The sequence below is a fragment of the Muscardinus avellanarius genome, assembly GCF_963383645.1.
Source record: "Muscardinus avellanarius genome assembly, chromosome: 15".
NCBI lineage: Eukaryota > Metazoa > Chordata > Mammalia > Rodentia > Gliridae > Muscardinus > Muscardinus avellanarius.
The window spans coordinates 14,874,069-14,890,171 of record NC_137801.1 but is presented as its reverse complement, the minus strand read 5'-3'; the positions used below and the strand labels follow the sequence as shown (position 1 = coordinate 14,890,171).

The following is a 16,103-nucleotide window of genomic DNA, read 5'->3' as shown; positions in this document are numbered from 1 at the left end:
AAGTAGCACAAAATAAAAAAAAAAGAAAAGAATTATACAATTGAAAACAAACATTATCTGAATGAGATAGGCATTAAGTTTGGAAAGAATTCCAAGAAAGGGGAATATAGAAAAGTTGACCCCAGAGGAGAAAATGCGAAATAGCTCAAATATTTTATTTTATTTATTTATTTTATTATTTTTTTTTGCGGGTCTGGGGATGGAACCCAGGGGCATTTGACCTCTGAGCTCCACCCCCTACCCTATTTTTTATTCTTTATTTTGAAACCGATCTCACTGAGTTGCAGAAGGCCTCACTAAGTAGCTGAGGCCGTCTGCGAACTGTGATTCTCCAGGTCTCAGCCTCCCGAATACTGGGATTACAAGCGAGCACCACCACGCCCGGCTAGCTCAAATATTTTAAAATGGGAGGCTATGTCCCAATGGCAATTGTAGCTGTAACAGATTTGTGCCAGTTTGGACACAATTGACCGCAGAAGAAGATAGGAACATCATAAGCTATCAGAGCTGGCCTGGGAAGCAGCTGAGATGTAGAAAGCATACTGGCTGGTTTAGACAGGGGGACACCATAGAAGGGGATTTTAGGATTGATGGAAAAGTTGGAGATTGAACCCAGGGGCTTGTGCATGCTAGGCAAGTGGTCCATCGCTAAGCTACAACCCCAACCGGAAAATATGAATCTTTTTTTTTTTTAGGTACTGGGGATGGAACCCAGGGGCATACTACCTCCCAGCTACACCCCCAGTCCTATTTTTTTTTTTTTATTCTTTATTTTGAAACAGGGTCTGAATTGCAAAGGGCCTAAGTAGCTGAGGCTGTCCTCGAACTGCTATTTTCCTGTGTCAGCCTCCCAAATACTGGAATTATAAGCGTGTGCCAGCATGACCGGTGGAAAATGTGATTTTAGATGGACTTTAAATAGAAAAGGCACCAGGGACTGTTGCCAGCTGTAGAATGTTCTGGGTGAAACAACAGACCCACGTCAAAGAATATGAAGATTATTTGCCTAACCTGGGAAAAGATTCCAAGTAGGGAAGTTAACACTGCTGCCCAAAGTTCATTCTGGATTATACATATCAACAGTGGTAGCTGCAGATTATAGTAAAAGAGAAAACCAGATACAATAAACAGATGGGTGAGATCAAATAATTTCATGGCAGTGGTCTCCTTGGGTTTCTACCCTACGCATTAGATTTCGGGGCTCTGTAACTCTCAGGCATTCAAAAAGGACAAAAGAGAATGAAGGAGACGGGCATGGTGGGGCACGCTTGTAATCCCAGCATTTGGGAGGTTGAGACAAAAGGATCGGGGTTCGCGGCCAGCCTTAGCTACTTAGTGAGGCTCCGCTGGAACTCAGTGAGACCTTGTTTCAAAATAAAGAAAAAAACAGGGCTGGGAGTATAGCTCCGAGGTAAAATGCCCCTGGGTTCAACCCCCAGTACAGAGAGAGAGAGAGAGAGAGAGTGTGTAGAAACTATGGAAAGTCGACCCCAGGAGAGAAAAATGCCAAACAGCTCAAATATTTTAAATGGGAGGCAATCGCAGCTGTAATAACCCTAAGTTCACACATACTCCTTTTCTAAGGTCCTTTGAACCCACAGTGCAGCTTGATTAAACTGCTTTAAGAATTCTCGAATGGCCAGGCGTGGTGGCGCAAGCCTGTAATCCCAGTATTTGGGAGGCTGAGACAGGAGCATCCGGTTCTCGATCAGACTCAGCTTAGTGAGGCCCTCCACAATTTAGTGAGACCCTGTTTCAAAAGAAAGAATAAAGATCGGGCTGGGGGTGTAGCTCGGAGGTAGAATGCCCCGGGGTTCAATCCCCAGCACCACAAAAGAAAAGAAAAAGTGCAAATAGAATAAACAAAGTCTCCATTCCCAGATTGCTCCAGAGGCTTCTCCAATCCCCCAAAGCAAAAGGCATGTTTGCACTGCCATCTGGCCGATGGCTTCAACCCACCAAATTTAAATGACTTTCCCTTTCAAGAATGTCGGGACGATTAGGGGGTACAGAACACCAGGTCCTAGTGACCTCACACCCGACCCAGGAGTCTCCAGAGCCCCCGGGGGCGAAGGCTAAGAGGCAGGACACTGGGGACGTGCACACGGCCGGCAGTGGAAGAGCTCATGGAAGAGCAGAAAGACCCCGAGGCCGGGGGACAGCGGTAGTCACAGGTGCTGATAGGGCCGACAGCGCCCCATCGCCCGCGCAGACGCGCGACGCCGGCCCGCGGCGACACCGGAAGTGCTCCTCGGCGCCCCGGAAGCGCCCGGGCGGCGGCGGTTGCCAGGGCGACGGGAGCTTCTCAGAGCCGCTGGTACTCTGGATCCGAGAAGTAGAACCAGTTACCTGTTGCGGGCCTGGACGGCTGCCCTGCCGTTCTTCTCTGGGGGCTCCCGCGATGTTCTTCTACCTGAGCAAGAAAGTGAGTTTTCCCGGGAGCCCTCACTCTCCTCCATCCCCGCAGCCCCCGGGCGATCCCGCATCCTTCCGGCGAGGCCGTCTTTCCTCGGCTCGGCTAGGCTGCTACCCTTTTGTCTACCTGCCCGCCAGCTCCATCCTCGGACCTCCTCCTGCTGCTCTCCGAGCCACAGAGAGTCCTTGACGGAGCCAGCAGCCTTTCACACGGCTTCCATTTGCGCCCATGGCTAGGTCTTTGTGGGTGATGAGCAGGATAGGTCACCCCTGGACTGGTTGTTGATCCAGATGACTTTGGATCAGCACCAGCCGCTGATCCAGAGAGAGAGAGAGAGAGAGAGAGAGAGAGAGAGAGAGAGAGAGAGAGAGAGAGAGAGAGAGAGAGAGAAGTAGCCTAAGTGTTCTGTGGGGAAAAGGAATACGGACCAGTGGCATGGATTTATACTCTCCTATCCTATGCACCTTTAAAAAAATATATCCACCGGGGTGACATCTCTCAGGCTTCCTCCGCAATCGCTGTCTTTCTCTGGTGTTTACTTCCTTTCCTCTGTATCAAATAGTAGAGCGCAGGATTTGGGGGGACCGTGCCCATTTTAATAACAGCTTATTTTTCTGCAAGGTACGTGTTTTTCTGCTTAGGAAATTTTCTTCAGCCTTCATCTGCTGTAGACTTACTTCACAGCGTCTTCGTAAAAAGTTTCTAGCATGGCTGATTCCTTTTACAGATTGCCATTCCCAATAACGTGAAGCTGAAATGTATATCCTGGAACAAGCATCAAGGGTTCATAGCGTGTGGTGGTGAAGATGGATTACTGAAAGTTTTGAAATTAGAGACACAGACAGGTAAATGAATACAAGCTGATGTGTTTGAAAGGGTAGAAAAAAGGCTGGTGTCATTTATTCAGTGAGATTTGTTCATGCTGTTTGTCAGTATGCAGTTTTACGTCTTTTAAAACGGAAAAACCTTACGTATTTTGTGGTGTTTTTCTAGGTTATTTTTGCAATAAAGTGCAGAGAATGTCACATGTGAACATCAGATGGGTTTTGCTGATGTTATTGATGGAAGATGAAAAGAATAAGTCACGGTGTTGTCTTGTGCTGTATCCAGTCATTTCACCATATTATTAAGAGCCTAATAAAAATTGTGCCAATTAACAAGTAACAAAACAAAATCTCAGATTTGGGCATATTGTTTACAGATATGTATCAGCTTTTCTCCTTATCAGATGTGTTAATGATAATACAATGATTTCCCAAGCAGGAAATGGGATATATTGTACTTTTTTTTTTTTTTTTTTTTTTTTTTTTTGCGGTACTGGGGTTCCTGGAAGCCGTTCTATCTTCGGGCTACACTCCCAGACCTATTTTATATTTTTTATTTGGAAACAGGGTCTCTTAAGCCAGCGCGAACCAGCGCGATCCTCCTGTCTCCGCCTCCCAAGCGCGGGGATTACAGACGTGCACCACCACGCCCGGCTATATTGTACATTTTTATTAATAGGTCTAGTGTTTTCATAGCTTGATTTCTTCCTTTTTTAATTCTCTGGAATAATAGAAAAAACAGCTTCCATTTCTTTAACTTCTCTTATTTTCTAGATCGAGGATCTAGAGAATCTCTAATCTAGGTTAGAGATATAGATAAAGAGATTGGAGTTGGAATCAGTTCTGCCACAAGTCTACTGGATGACTTTGAGCAAGTTGCTGAGTATCTTTGGGCTTTAGCGCACTCTTTTGTAAAGTGGAGTTAAACTGTATTGCATTTTGGGTTCCGTGCAGCATTGCTTCCCACGCTTTAATCAGTCATGTATCAGTGGAAGAGGTTGTTAAAGTGGATTTCTGGGCTCCACTCCTGAGGATGGATATGGGATGGGGCCTAAGAATTTGCATTTCCAGCACTGCTGGTGTTGCAGATCCTCAGACCACACTTTAAGTAGCACTGCCTTATAATTTTGACTATGCTATGAGTCATAGATACTTGTTGAATATTTTCTATGCACTGGGTAGTTAACCTGTGCTGTGTCATTGAGAGGTGGGTATTCTGGATGAGAAAACTGACTATATGATCATATAGTTAATAGAAATGTTTTACTGTTTCCCAAGCCTACCCCCAAACCCAAGATATGTCAAAATCTTATAATCTCTTATTTTCATATTTTATTTACTTAATGATTTTGTTTTATTTTAGATGATGCAAAATTGAGGGGTCTTGCAGCACCTAGTAACCTTTCCATGAATCAAACTCTTGAAGGTCATAGTGGTGAGTCATGCAGTTTTTAAAACCATGTTTAGTATTTAGGCATTTAGAAACCATTTACTTAATGCAGAAATGTCAATATTTTAAATAATTGTAATATTTAAAGTAATCATTTTATTGAGCCATAATTAATATGTTCTAGAGTCATGATTAAGCATCTTTGATAAATCTAGAAAGAATAGTTGTTATTATGTAGATTTAAAATATGATTTTATGGCCAGTGGTGGCACATGTCTGTAATCCCAGTACTTGGGAGGCTGAGTCAGGAGGATTACAGGTTTGAGACTGACCTTGGCAACGTATGGGACTCTCAGCGACTGCCTTAGTCAGCATCTCACTTATATAATCCAGAGAACTGACCCTACAAACTTAGAGAAAGGAAGATTTATTTGCTCCTGGTTTTTTTGGAGTTTTTTTGTGTTCAGTCATGTGAGGCTAGGGACTGCAGATTTCACAGCATGGTGGTGGGAAGCATAGAGAGAGAGAGAGAGAGACAGAGAGAGAGTGAGCGAGTGAGCGAGCGCTTGCACAAGGCTTTGCTCCCCACATCCTGGAGGCCGGAAGCCAGGGCAAGCAAGCATGAGGAGGAGGGTATATCATCCCCTGCGCCCCCAGGGACTCATCTCCTCCAGCTCCTCTCTACTGGCTGCGGCCACCACCCAGATGAATCCATCACATGTCAACCCTGAGTTTAATACATGAGCTCTTTGGGGGGTATTCTCTATGTAACCATGACAGCAACCCCATTAGACCTTGTTTCAAAACAAAAAATAAAAAGGGCTGGGGGTAGAATGCTTGGGGTAACTTGGAGCTAGACTTTCCCTGAATTCAATCCCCAGTACCAAAAAATATACGTGTGTGTGTGTGTAATAATTTTAAAGAATCTCCCCTTTGATTCTAGCTTAAAAGAAACTAGAGAGATGTATCAACTGATTGTACTATGTAATCTTATATGGGATCCTGGAATGAGAAAAAAAAAGAATCTAAAAGGACACAACTTGGACAGTTGATGAAATTTGAGAGTGGACTGTCTGTGCATTCGATAATATTTTATCAATGTTAAAATTTTAATTTGTAATATGATTATGAAAGACAATATCCTTAGGAAATATATATTAAAGTATTAGGGGTGAGAGAATGAAAAGAAACTCATTGTTTGTATAACACAGAGGTTTAAGATATACTTAAGAGTGTGTTACTAGCCGGGCGTGGTGGCACACGCTTGTAATCCCAGCATTTGGGAGGCTGAGACTGGAGGATCACGGTTCGCAGACAGCCTCAGCTACTTAGTGAGGCCCTCTGCAACTCAGTGAGACCCGGTTTCAAAATAAAGAATAAAAAAATAGGGCAGGGGATGTAGCTTGGAGGTCAAATGCCCCTGGGTTCCATCCCCAGACCCGCAAAAAAAAAAAAAAAAAAAAAAAAAGAGTGTGTTACTAATAGAATAGAGAACTTGGGGTGGAGGTAGGAGAAAATAGATTATGGGACATATCAATGAAAACCAAACAAAAAGCCCCCAAAGAATAGCTTGGTTTTCTTTTTGAACATCACTGTCTTTAGGAGTCAAACCAGTTCAGTAAATCATGCTTATATTTGTTTCTGACGTTTCTGCTCTTGAAGCTGGCCATGAGAAGTGTTTGTCGGCATGAAATAGAGATATATATGAAAGAATTTATGCACTGTAGAAAATTAGTCATCTTGGGCCAAGTAATGGCGCATGCCTGTAATTCCACTAAGTGAGAGGCTGAGACAGAAGGATCACGGGTTTGTGGCCAGCCTCAGAAACTTAGTGAGGCCCTCTACAACTTAGCGAGACCTTGTTTCAAAATAAAAAATAGGTCTGGGATTGTAACCTAGAGGTCGTACCAAATAAAGTACCAAGTAAAGAAAAAGAAAATGAGTGATCTCAATAATCGCGAGTAATTGAATTGCATCCTATTAATATTTTGGTATTCATAATCTTTTAACCTTAATATTAAAGACTGTTAAGTTGCACAGGGACCATATTGATTTCAACATCCTCTTGATTTTTATTTACTTAGAAGATAAGAATTTGAAATTAATTGTAACCAAATTTAAGTTTTGAAATTTTTTTTTAATGTTCCAGGTTCTGTTCAAGTTGTTACGTGGAATGAACAGTATCAGAAGTTGACCACCAGTGATCAGAACGGGCTTATCATTGTCTGGATGTTGTATAAAGGTACGGTAGGAGCGCTGCTTTGATCTTTCACAAATCAGCGTCTAGATCCCACTATTTGGATGAGGAAATAACATTTTGAAAATAGACCCTCTGTATCCAGCAAGAAGGAGTTCATCTTGACTGCAGAATGATAATATTTCTGAATTGTTTTGCCGCCTACATTTCTCTTTATTTCCCTTGAACTGTAACCCCGCACTAAGGAAGTGAACTAGGTGACTGTTGACACTGAGTAGAATGGTTTCTACTTGCAATAGCTCGCCCCATCCCAAATTTTCAATAAGAATTAGTTTCTATGTGGTTGGTGGCTGGAGTTAGCTTCCTAAATATAAGCATATTTATGAAGATGTCAAAAGCAATAATTTGTTTCCTGTATGGGCCCAGTTAGCTTCCTTTTCTTTCATGGATACAGATTTTTATCTCAGCTTTGACTGCTGGCTCATAATTTATGACTCCTCTACAGGAGAGAGAGCAAGGGGGAGAGAGCAAGAGAAAGATTAACTTAGATGCATCAATATTATTAGCACAACTCATAATGTGTACTCATCTGAGGCTTGTCGCCACCATTTTAGGGAAAGTCATCTTAGTTCATATGTGCTGTTTATTTATTTTTTTGGTGGTACTGGGGTTCCTGGAAACCCTTCTACCTCTGGGCTACACTCCTAGACTTATTTTATACTTTTTAAATTTGGAAACAGGGTCTCTTAAGCCAGCGTGGCTGACTTTGAACCTGCACGATCCTCCTGTCTCCGCCTCCCAAGCGCGGGGATTACAAGCGGGCGCCACCACGCCCCGGCCATATGTGCTGTTTAAAATAGGTTCAGGGGCCCGGCGTGGTGGCGCCCGCTTGTAATCCCTGTGCTTGGGAGGCGGAGACAGGAGGCTCGCGCTGGTTCGGAGCTAGCCTTGCTGGCTTAAGAGACCCTGTTTCCACATAAAAAGATAAGAATATAGATCTGGGAGTGGAGCCCGTGGGAGTGTATCCCAGAGGTAGAAGGGCTTCCAGGAACCCCAGTACCACTAAAAAAAAAAAAAAAAAAAAAAAATTAGGTTCAGGGTATATAATTTATAAATCCTTAATATGCTGGAGTACTTGAATTTTATTGTTAAAGGTAGGTGTGTCTGTAGGGATGGAGAGTATAGTAGTTTGGAATAAACTCCAAGGTAAGTCTTCTCTGGGCCTTTATCCTGATTCTATTAATACTCTTCTGACTAGTTATTCCAAATCACAAGACTGTTTTCTTGGCTGCTGGCCAGAGTTTCCTATATCAGAATGTGATAGGCATTTATTTATTTATTTATTTATTTATCGTTTTTTGTTACGGTACTAGGGATTGAACCCAGAGGCATTGTACCTCCGAGCTACACTCGTAGCCCTATTTCTTATTCTTTATTTTTGAAACTGGGTCTCACTGAGTTGCAAAGGGCCTCACTAAGTAGCTGAGGCTGTCCGTGAACTGCAATCCTCCTGTCTCAGCCTCTCAAATGCTGGGATTACAAGTGTGCGCCACCACGCCCGGCTAATAAGGCCTGTAAAAAACAGAAGAATAAAGACCAAATACCCTTATTCCTTTGCCTCTAATTTGGTTATACTATGAGACAAGTCATATTTTATTTATTTTTTTTCATTTTTATTTTATTTTATTTTTTTTGAAAAAAAATTTTTTTAATTGGTGCACTGTATTCATACATCATAGTGGGATACAAACTTTTGTAGACATACATGCACACATCGCCCAGTCAGCCCCCACCCGATCTCCACCCCATTCCCTCCCCATCCCTCCTTTCCATGCCTGGCTTAGTGGTTGACATCTAGTATTATAGCAATTTATCCAAAATTAACAATGATAATCTCACAGAACAGTTTCATTTGTCTGATACCAAGCTTTTGATGACTTAAAGATAACATTTCAATATTTCTTTTTGCTTTCTTTCTTACCAGAGAATATTTTTTTTCTTTTCTTTTTTTTTAGGTGAAACTATCATATATTTATATATTTATTTTTCAGAAAAAAAATCTATCCTAATATAGAATATGGACTCTAGATACCCACAACGATCTCAAAAAAGAACAAAGCTAGAAGATATATATTTTCTGATTTCGAACCATATAAAGCTACAATAATTGAAATAGTGTATTACTGTTCTAAAGGCAGATATATAAACCATTGGAATTAAATAAAAGCCTAGAGATAAATTCTTTCATATATTGTCAAGTTATTTTTGACAAGGTTTTCACAAACATTTGGTGGGGGAAATAATAATCTTTTAACTAAATATTGTTGAAAAATAATAATTACATGAAAAAGAATAAAATTGGACCCTTAACTAACACCATATACAAATATTAACTCAAAATAGATAAAAGACCTAAATATAAATCTTAAGACTATAAACTTTTAGAAGAAAATCTGGGTCAGAAAACCTTACAACATTGAAATGCAGTGATTTCTTGGATATGATTTCAATGGTACAGGCAACAGAAGAGTATACGAACTTCTAAAAAAAATATATTGTATATCCAAAGACAATGTAAACAGAGTTAAAAGTTACTGATTGAATGGGATAAAATATTTCTAAATGCTATATCTGAAGGTATATTAATATTCCAACTAGAATTCCTAAAAATTAACAACAATAAAAGCAAACAATACAATTTAGAGATAGGTAAAAGACTAATATAAGTAATGAATCTCCACAGATAACCAATCTTAGTTGTCTGTTGGATGGAAAATCTTGTTTCTCGGGGACTTCCGGGAAGATGGCGACCAAGAAAAGCGGGGCTTAAGAGTCCCGCTAACAACCAATCTCCATTACCACAAAAAGAGCGCCTTTCATAGCCAGAAAACACCATCACCAGAAAAACAAAAAAAACCACCAGGCTCCAGAGAGAAAGCGGACTGAGAACAGAGCTCAGGGCCACAGAGGAGACACACGAGCCCGAGGACGCGGCAGCAGCGCCATACTGCCGGCGGCAGCGGCGAACTCAACGGACGGCTACAGCAAGCCAGGTGAGCCGCTGCGGAACAGCCAGGCGGGATCTTTCGGCGCAGACAGCATTTAAAGCTCCCAGTGGCTGAGCTCAGCACACGCTGCAGGGATTCAGAGTGGAAATCAAAACCAGAGAAGAAAAAATACGCCAGCCTCATGGCCGAGGGCGTGGCAGAGGCGCCATATTGCCACCGGCGGCGGCAGCAGCAGTGAATTCACCGAGTCCAGTACAGCTACATCTGCGTACTCAAGAACAGTGAGTCAAATTGCGGGCCACAGAGGAGAAATCGCAGTATTGGGCCTCCTGGGACTTGACCCAGTGAGGGAGTGGTGGTGGCAGAGATATCATACCATAGGAGAACGTGCAACCTGGCACCCCCCCATAGTTTAAAGCAGCCTCTATCGACTCCCTGGGTCGGAGACTCTGTGATACAACCCAGTAAAGGAGTAGTGGGGTCCGAGATAATACAGACTCGAGATCCAGAGCACCTTAAGTGAAGCCATAGTGACCCAAGGGAAGAACCCAGAGAAGGCACAAACCTCCGAAATCATGGGAAAGAGGAATAACACTGGAGTAATGAATGTGCACAACCCCACAACATCAGAACCTGATAAAACAGAAAATCAGAGATTTCTAGAAGATCAAATCAGGAAAATAACTGTAGAAATAATAGAGGTGCTTCGAAAAGAACTCAGAGAGAGCCAAAAAGAGATAAAGGATGCAATTAATGAAGTAAAGGCCTCAATTCAAAGCACAAGCAACCGATTAGACCACATGGAGAACAGAATCTCGCTCTTAGAAGATGAGCAATCCAAAAATGAATGCATAGTTTCTAATCTAGAAAAAAATATCCAACAGCAGGAATCTGACATTGAAGAAATATGGGCCCATCTTAAGAGAGCTAACCTAAGAATAATTGGAATAGAGGAGGGAAAAGAAAGTGATACCAAAGGGATCAACAATCTCTTCAAGGAAGTAATAGCAGAAAATTTTCCAAATATAGAGCAAGAGGTTGATACACAGATCCAGGAAACTTATAGAACTCCCTTTAGACAGGATCGGAGAAGAGGATCCCCACGCCATATAATTGTTAAAATGACCAATGTGGAAGCCAAGCAGAGAATCTTAAAGGCAACAAAAACAAAGGGCCAAGTGACATTCAGAGGCAAAGCAATTAGAATCACTCCAGACTTCCCAAACCAAGTCATGAGAGCCAGAAGGGCTTGGAGTAACATATTCCAAACTCTGAAAGAAAACAACTTCCAGCCAAAAATTTCCTATCCAGCAAAACTTTCTATCAAATTAGATGGAGAAATAAGAAGCTTCCATGACAAACAGAAACTGAAGGAATTTATGTCTTCAAAACCAGCACTAGAGAAAATACTCAAAGAGATTAACTACAAAGAAGAAATAGGTAACACTCACCAGAACCAGAAAAACAAGAGTTTCCATCCAACAGACAACTAAGATTGGTTATCTGTGGAGATTCATTATTTATGTTAGTCTTTTACCTATCTCTAAGTTGTATTGTTTGCCTTTATTGTTGTTAATTTTTAGGATTTCTAGTTGGAATATTAATATACCTTCAGATATAGTATTTGGAAATATTTTATCCAATTCTATTAGTAACTTTTAACTCTGTTTACATTGTCTTTGGATATACAATATTTTCTTTTATTTTTTAGGGAGTTTGTATATTCTTCTGTTGTCTGTGCCATTGAAATCATATCCAAGAAATCACTGCCAATTTCAATGTTGTGAGGTTTTATGACCCAGATTTTCTCCTAAAAGTTTATAGTCTTAAGATTTATATTTAGGTCTTTTATCTATTTTGAGTTAATACTTGTATATGGGATTATGTAAAGGTCCAATTTTATTCTTTTCCATGTAATTATTATTTTTCAACAATATTTAGTTAAAAGATTATTATTTCCACCACCAAATGTTCGTGGAAACCTTGTCAAAAATAACTTGACAATATAGGGAAGAATTTAGCTCTAGGCTTGTATTTAACTCCAATGGTCTATATATCTGCCTTTAGAACAGTACTACACTGTTTCAATTATTGTAGCTTTATATGGTTTGAAATCAGAAAATATATATCTACTAGCTTTGTTCTTTTTCAAGATCGTTTTGGGTATCTAGAATTCATATTCCATATTAGGATAGATTTTTTTCTGAAAAATAAATATATAAATATATGATAGTTTCACCTAAAAAAACAGAAAAAATATGCTCTAGTAAGAAAGAAAGCAAAAAGAAATATTGAAATGCTATCTTTAAATCATCAAACACTTGGTATCAGACAAATGAAACTGTTATGTGAGATTATCATTTTTAATTTTGGATAAATTGCTATAATACTAGATGTCAACCACTAAGCCAAGCATGGGAAGGAGGGATGGGGAGAGAATGGGGTGGGGATCGGGTGGGGGCTGACTGGGCGATGTGTGCATGTATGTCTACAAAAGTTTGTATCCCACTATGATGTATGAATACAGTGCACCAATAAAATAAAATTAAAAAAAAAAAAAAAGAAAATCTTGTTTCTCTGGTTCTGGTGTGTGTTACCTATTTCTTCTTTGTAGTTAATCTCTTTGAGTATTTTCTCTAGTGCTGGTTTTGAAGACATAAATTCCTTCAGTTTCTGTTTGTCATGGAAGCTTCTTATTTCTCCTTCTAATTTGATAGAAAGTTTTGCTGGGTAGGAAATTTTTGGCTGAAAGTTGTTTGCTTTCAGAGTTTGGAATATGTTACTCCAAGCCCTTCTGGCTCTCATGACTTGGTTTGGGAAGTCTGGAGTGATTCTAATTGGTTTGCCTCTGAATGTCACTTGGCCCTTTGTTTTTGTTGCCTTTAAGATTCTCTGCTTGGCTTCCACATTGGTCATTTTGACAATTATGTGGCGTGGGGATCCTCTTCTCCGATCCTGTCTAAAGGGAGTTCTATAAGTTTCCTGGACCTGTGTATTGATCTCTTGCTCTATGTTTGGAAAATTTTCTGCTATTACTTCCTTGAAGAGATTGTTGATCCCTTTGGTTTCACCTTCTTTTCCCTCCTCTATTCCAATTATTCTTAGGTTAGCTCTCTCTTAAGATGGGCCCATATTTCTTCAATGTCAGATTCCTGCTGTCGGATATTTTTTTCTAGATTAGAAACTATGCGTTCAGTTTTGGATTGATCATCTTCTAAGAGCGAGATTCTATTCTCCATGTGATCTAATGGGTTGTTTGTACTTTGAATTGAGGCCTTTACTTCATTGCATCCTTTATCTCTTTTTGGCTCTCTCTGAATTCTTTTCGAAACACCTCTATTATTTCTACAGTTATTTTCCTGATTTGATCTTCTAGAAATCTCTGAATTTCTGTTTTATCGGGTTCTGATGTTGTGGGGTTGTGGGCATTCATTGCTCCATTGTTATTCCTCTTTCCCATGATTTTGGAAGTTTGTGCCATCTCTGGGTTCTTCCCTTGGGTCACTATGACTTCACTTAAGTTGCTCTGGATCTCGAGTCTGTGGTATCTCAGACCCCACTACTCCTTTACTGGGTTGTATCACAGAGTTTCAGATCCAGGGAGTCGATAGAGGCTGCTTTAGACTATGGGGGGGTGCCAGGTTGGGCGTTCTCCTATGGTGTGATATCTCTGCCACCGCCACTCCCCCACTGGGTCAAGTCCCTGGGAGTGCAGTACTGAGATTTCTCCTCTGGGGCCCGCAATTTGACTCACTGTTATTGAATACGCAGATCGAGCTGTAGTGGACTCGGTGAATTTGCTGCTGCTGCCGCCGGTGGCAATATGGCGCCGCTGCTACACCCTCGGCCGTGAGGCTGGCGTATTTGTTCTCTGTTTTTGAGCTCCGCTCTGAGTCCCTGCAGCGTGTGCTGAGCTCAGCCACTGGAAGCTTTAGATGCTCCCTGCGATGAAAAATCCCGCCCGGCTGTTCCGCAGCGGCTCACCTCGGCTCGCTGTAGCCATCCGGTGAATTCACTGCTGCTGCCGGCAGTAAGGCGCTGCTGCCACGTCCTCGCGCGTGAGGCCGGTGTATCTCGTCTGTGGCTCTGAGCTTTGTTCTGAGTCCCCTTCCTCTCTGGAGCCTGGTGATTTTTTTGTTTCTCTGGTGATGGTGTTTTCTGGCTATGAAAGGCACTGATTTTGTGGTAATGGAGATTAGTTGTTAGCGGGGCTCTTAAGCCCCACTTTTCTCGGTCGCCATCTTCCCGGAAGTCACAAGTCATATTTTAATACAGCTCTTTGTAGCTCAGATATTTCTATCATTCCTGCATTAATGATGGCGTATCACTAATATTGCATGTGCTATCACTAATGTAAAATGAGCTGATTAAGAATTTGTTAAGCAGGCTTAGAGTTTGCCTAATTATGTTTTTTCCTAATATTGTCATAATTAAACATTGGGTAGTTTATAAACACATGTAAAATTGTTATTCTGGTTTTTAGGCCTTTAGAAAAATCAGTTGTTTGGGCCCTGCAAAAGCAAATAAAGTTTTTTTTTTTTTAATTGACAGAAAGAAAGTAATAGAAAGAGAAAGAAATGGACATTTTTTTTTTCTTTTTTGGTGGTACTGGGGTTCCTGAAAGCCCTTCTACCTCCAGGCTCCATTCCCAGACCTATTTTATATTTTTATTTGGAAACAGGGTCTCTTAAGCCAGTGCAGCTGGCTTCAAACCTGTGCGATCCTCCTGTCCCCGCCTCCCAAGCTCGGGGATCACAAGCGTGTGCCACCTCGCCTGGCGGATTTGAAGGTTTTATAATTTAATATCTCAGATTGTAGAAAACTTTGTAATTATCCATCTCACAGAATATTTTATAGAATATTGTCAACTCTTAAGTATCATTTGATAGATGTAAAAGTTGACTTATAATTCTTTTGCTTCATGAAAAACAGGCTCTTGGTATGAGGAAATGATCAACAATCGAAATAAGTCAGTGGTTCGAAGTATGAGCTGGAATGCTGACGGCCAGAAGATCTGCATCGTGTATGAAGATGGGGCTGTGATCGTTGGTTCAGTGGATGGTAATGCATTCATTAGACATAGAACGAAGACCAGTATTTAGCTGAGTTTTTTATCTTTAGAGTTTTAAGTTATCATTTTTTGCATTCTGATTGGGAAATAGACAAAAAATAGAGAAAACAGTTGATGTACACTGTGTGTGTGTGTGTGTGTGTGTGTGTGTGTGTGTGTATGTATTTATGTTATTGGGAATTGAACCCAGGCATACTCTACCACTGAGCTACATATACTACCTCTGAGCTGTACCTGTTTTGAAACAGCATGTTGCTAGGTTGCTAAAAGTCTCACTGCATTGCTGAGGCTGTCTTTGAACCTGTGATCCTCCCATCTCAGCCTCCCAAGAACCGAGATTACAGGCATGTACAGCCATGCCTGGCTTTTATTTTTTATTTTGAAACAGGGCTAGCTAAGTTGCTGAGGTTGGCCTTGCACCTGAGCTTCTCCTATCTTTGCCTCCCAAGGACAGAGATTATAGGCATGTCCCACCTGGCATACAATTTGATGATATCTAAGAACCACCTTTTGGTTATGTTTGTTGTTAAGTACACTTGAGGGAAAAAATAAATTCTTTTTTGACTTCCTACCATAGCATCGAAAAAGTGAATTAATTCCTTTTCAGCATATTTTTTCTTTTTTGGTGGTACAGGGGTTCCTAGAAGCCCTTCTACCTCCGGGCTACACTTCCAGACCTATTTTATACTTTTTTATATTTGGAAACAGGGTCTCTTAAGCCAGCGCGGCTGGCTTCGAACCTGCGGGAACCTCCTGTCTCCTCCTCCCAAGCGCGAGGATTACAAGCATGCGCCACCACGCCTGGCGCTTTTCAGCATATTTAAAGGAGGTCCACTATATGATATGTCTTTATATTGGTTAGATGAGGTAAGTGTGTAGATTTTAATATTTGTGGTACTTTTAGTCAAGCAGAGCATGTTGTTGATAGTAATATTTTATAGCCTTAAAGCCATGTCTTTCAAATTCTAGTACATAGCTAAAGCTGAGTCATCTGCAAATTTGCACCTTTGCTTTAAAGTGAAGAGTCATTTTCGCTTCTCTCTGTGAGTATTGTAGTCAGTGGGCATTTCTGAGAGCCTAGAAAGGAGCAGCTATAGATGAGGGACAAAGCCTCTGAAAATGGACAGTATTACAGATCCAGATCAGGAGAGACCGATAAGCAAGCAGGAAGGTCTAGAATTCTCTCATCAGTGCGGA

At 41.1% G+C, this 16,103-nt stretch overlaps 1 protein-coding gene across 2 annotated transcripts in view; it reads left to right on the top strand.

The window, feature by feature from the left end:
- Positions 1 to 2,401: 2,401 nt before the first annotated feature.
- Positions 2,402 to 16,103, top strand: part of WDR35 (WD repeat domain 35) — a gene marked incomplete at both ends in the record, with an annotated part of 65,427 nt that continues 51,725 nt past the window's right edge. For both annotated transcript variants that reach the window (XM_080711104.1, XM_080711103.1), the window contains 5 exons: positions 2,402 to 2,425; positions 3,144 to 3,261; positions 4,604 to 4,675; positions 6,780 to 6,872; positions 14,768 to 14,896. In XM_080711104.1, coding sequence (XP_080567230.1) covers positions 2,402 to 2,425; positions 3,144 to 3,261; positions 4,604 to 4,675; positions 6,780 to 6,872; positions 14,768 to 14,896 — 436 coding nt within the window. The remainder of the gene's footprint in view (positions 2,426 to 3,143; positions 3,262 to 4,603; positions 4,676 to 6,779; positions 6,873 to 14,767; positions 14,897 to 16,103) is intronic.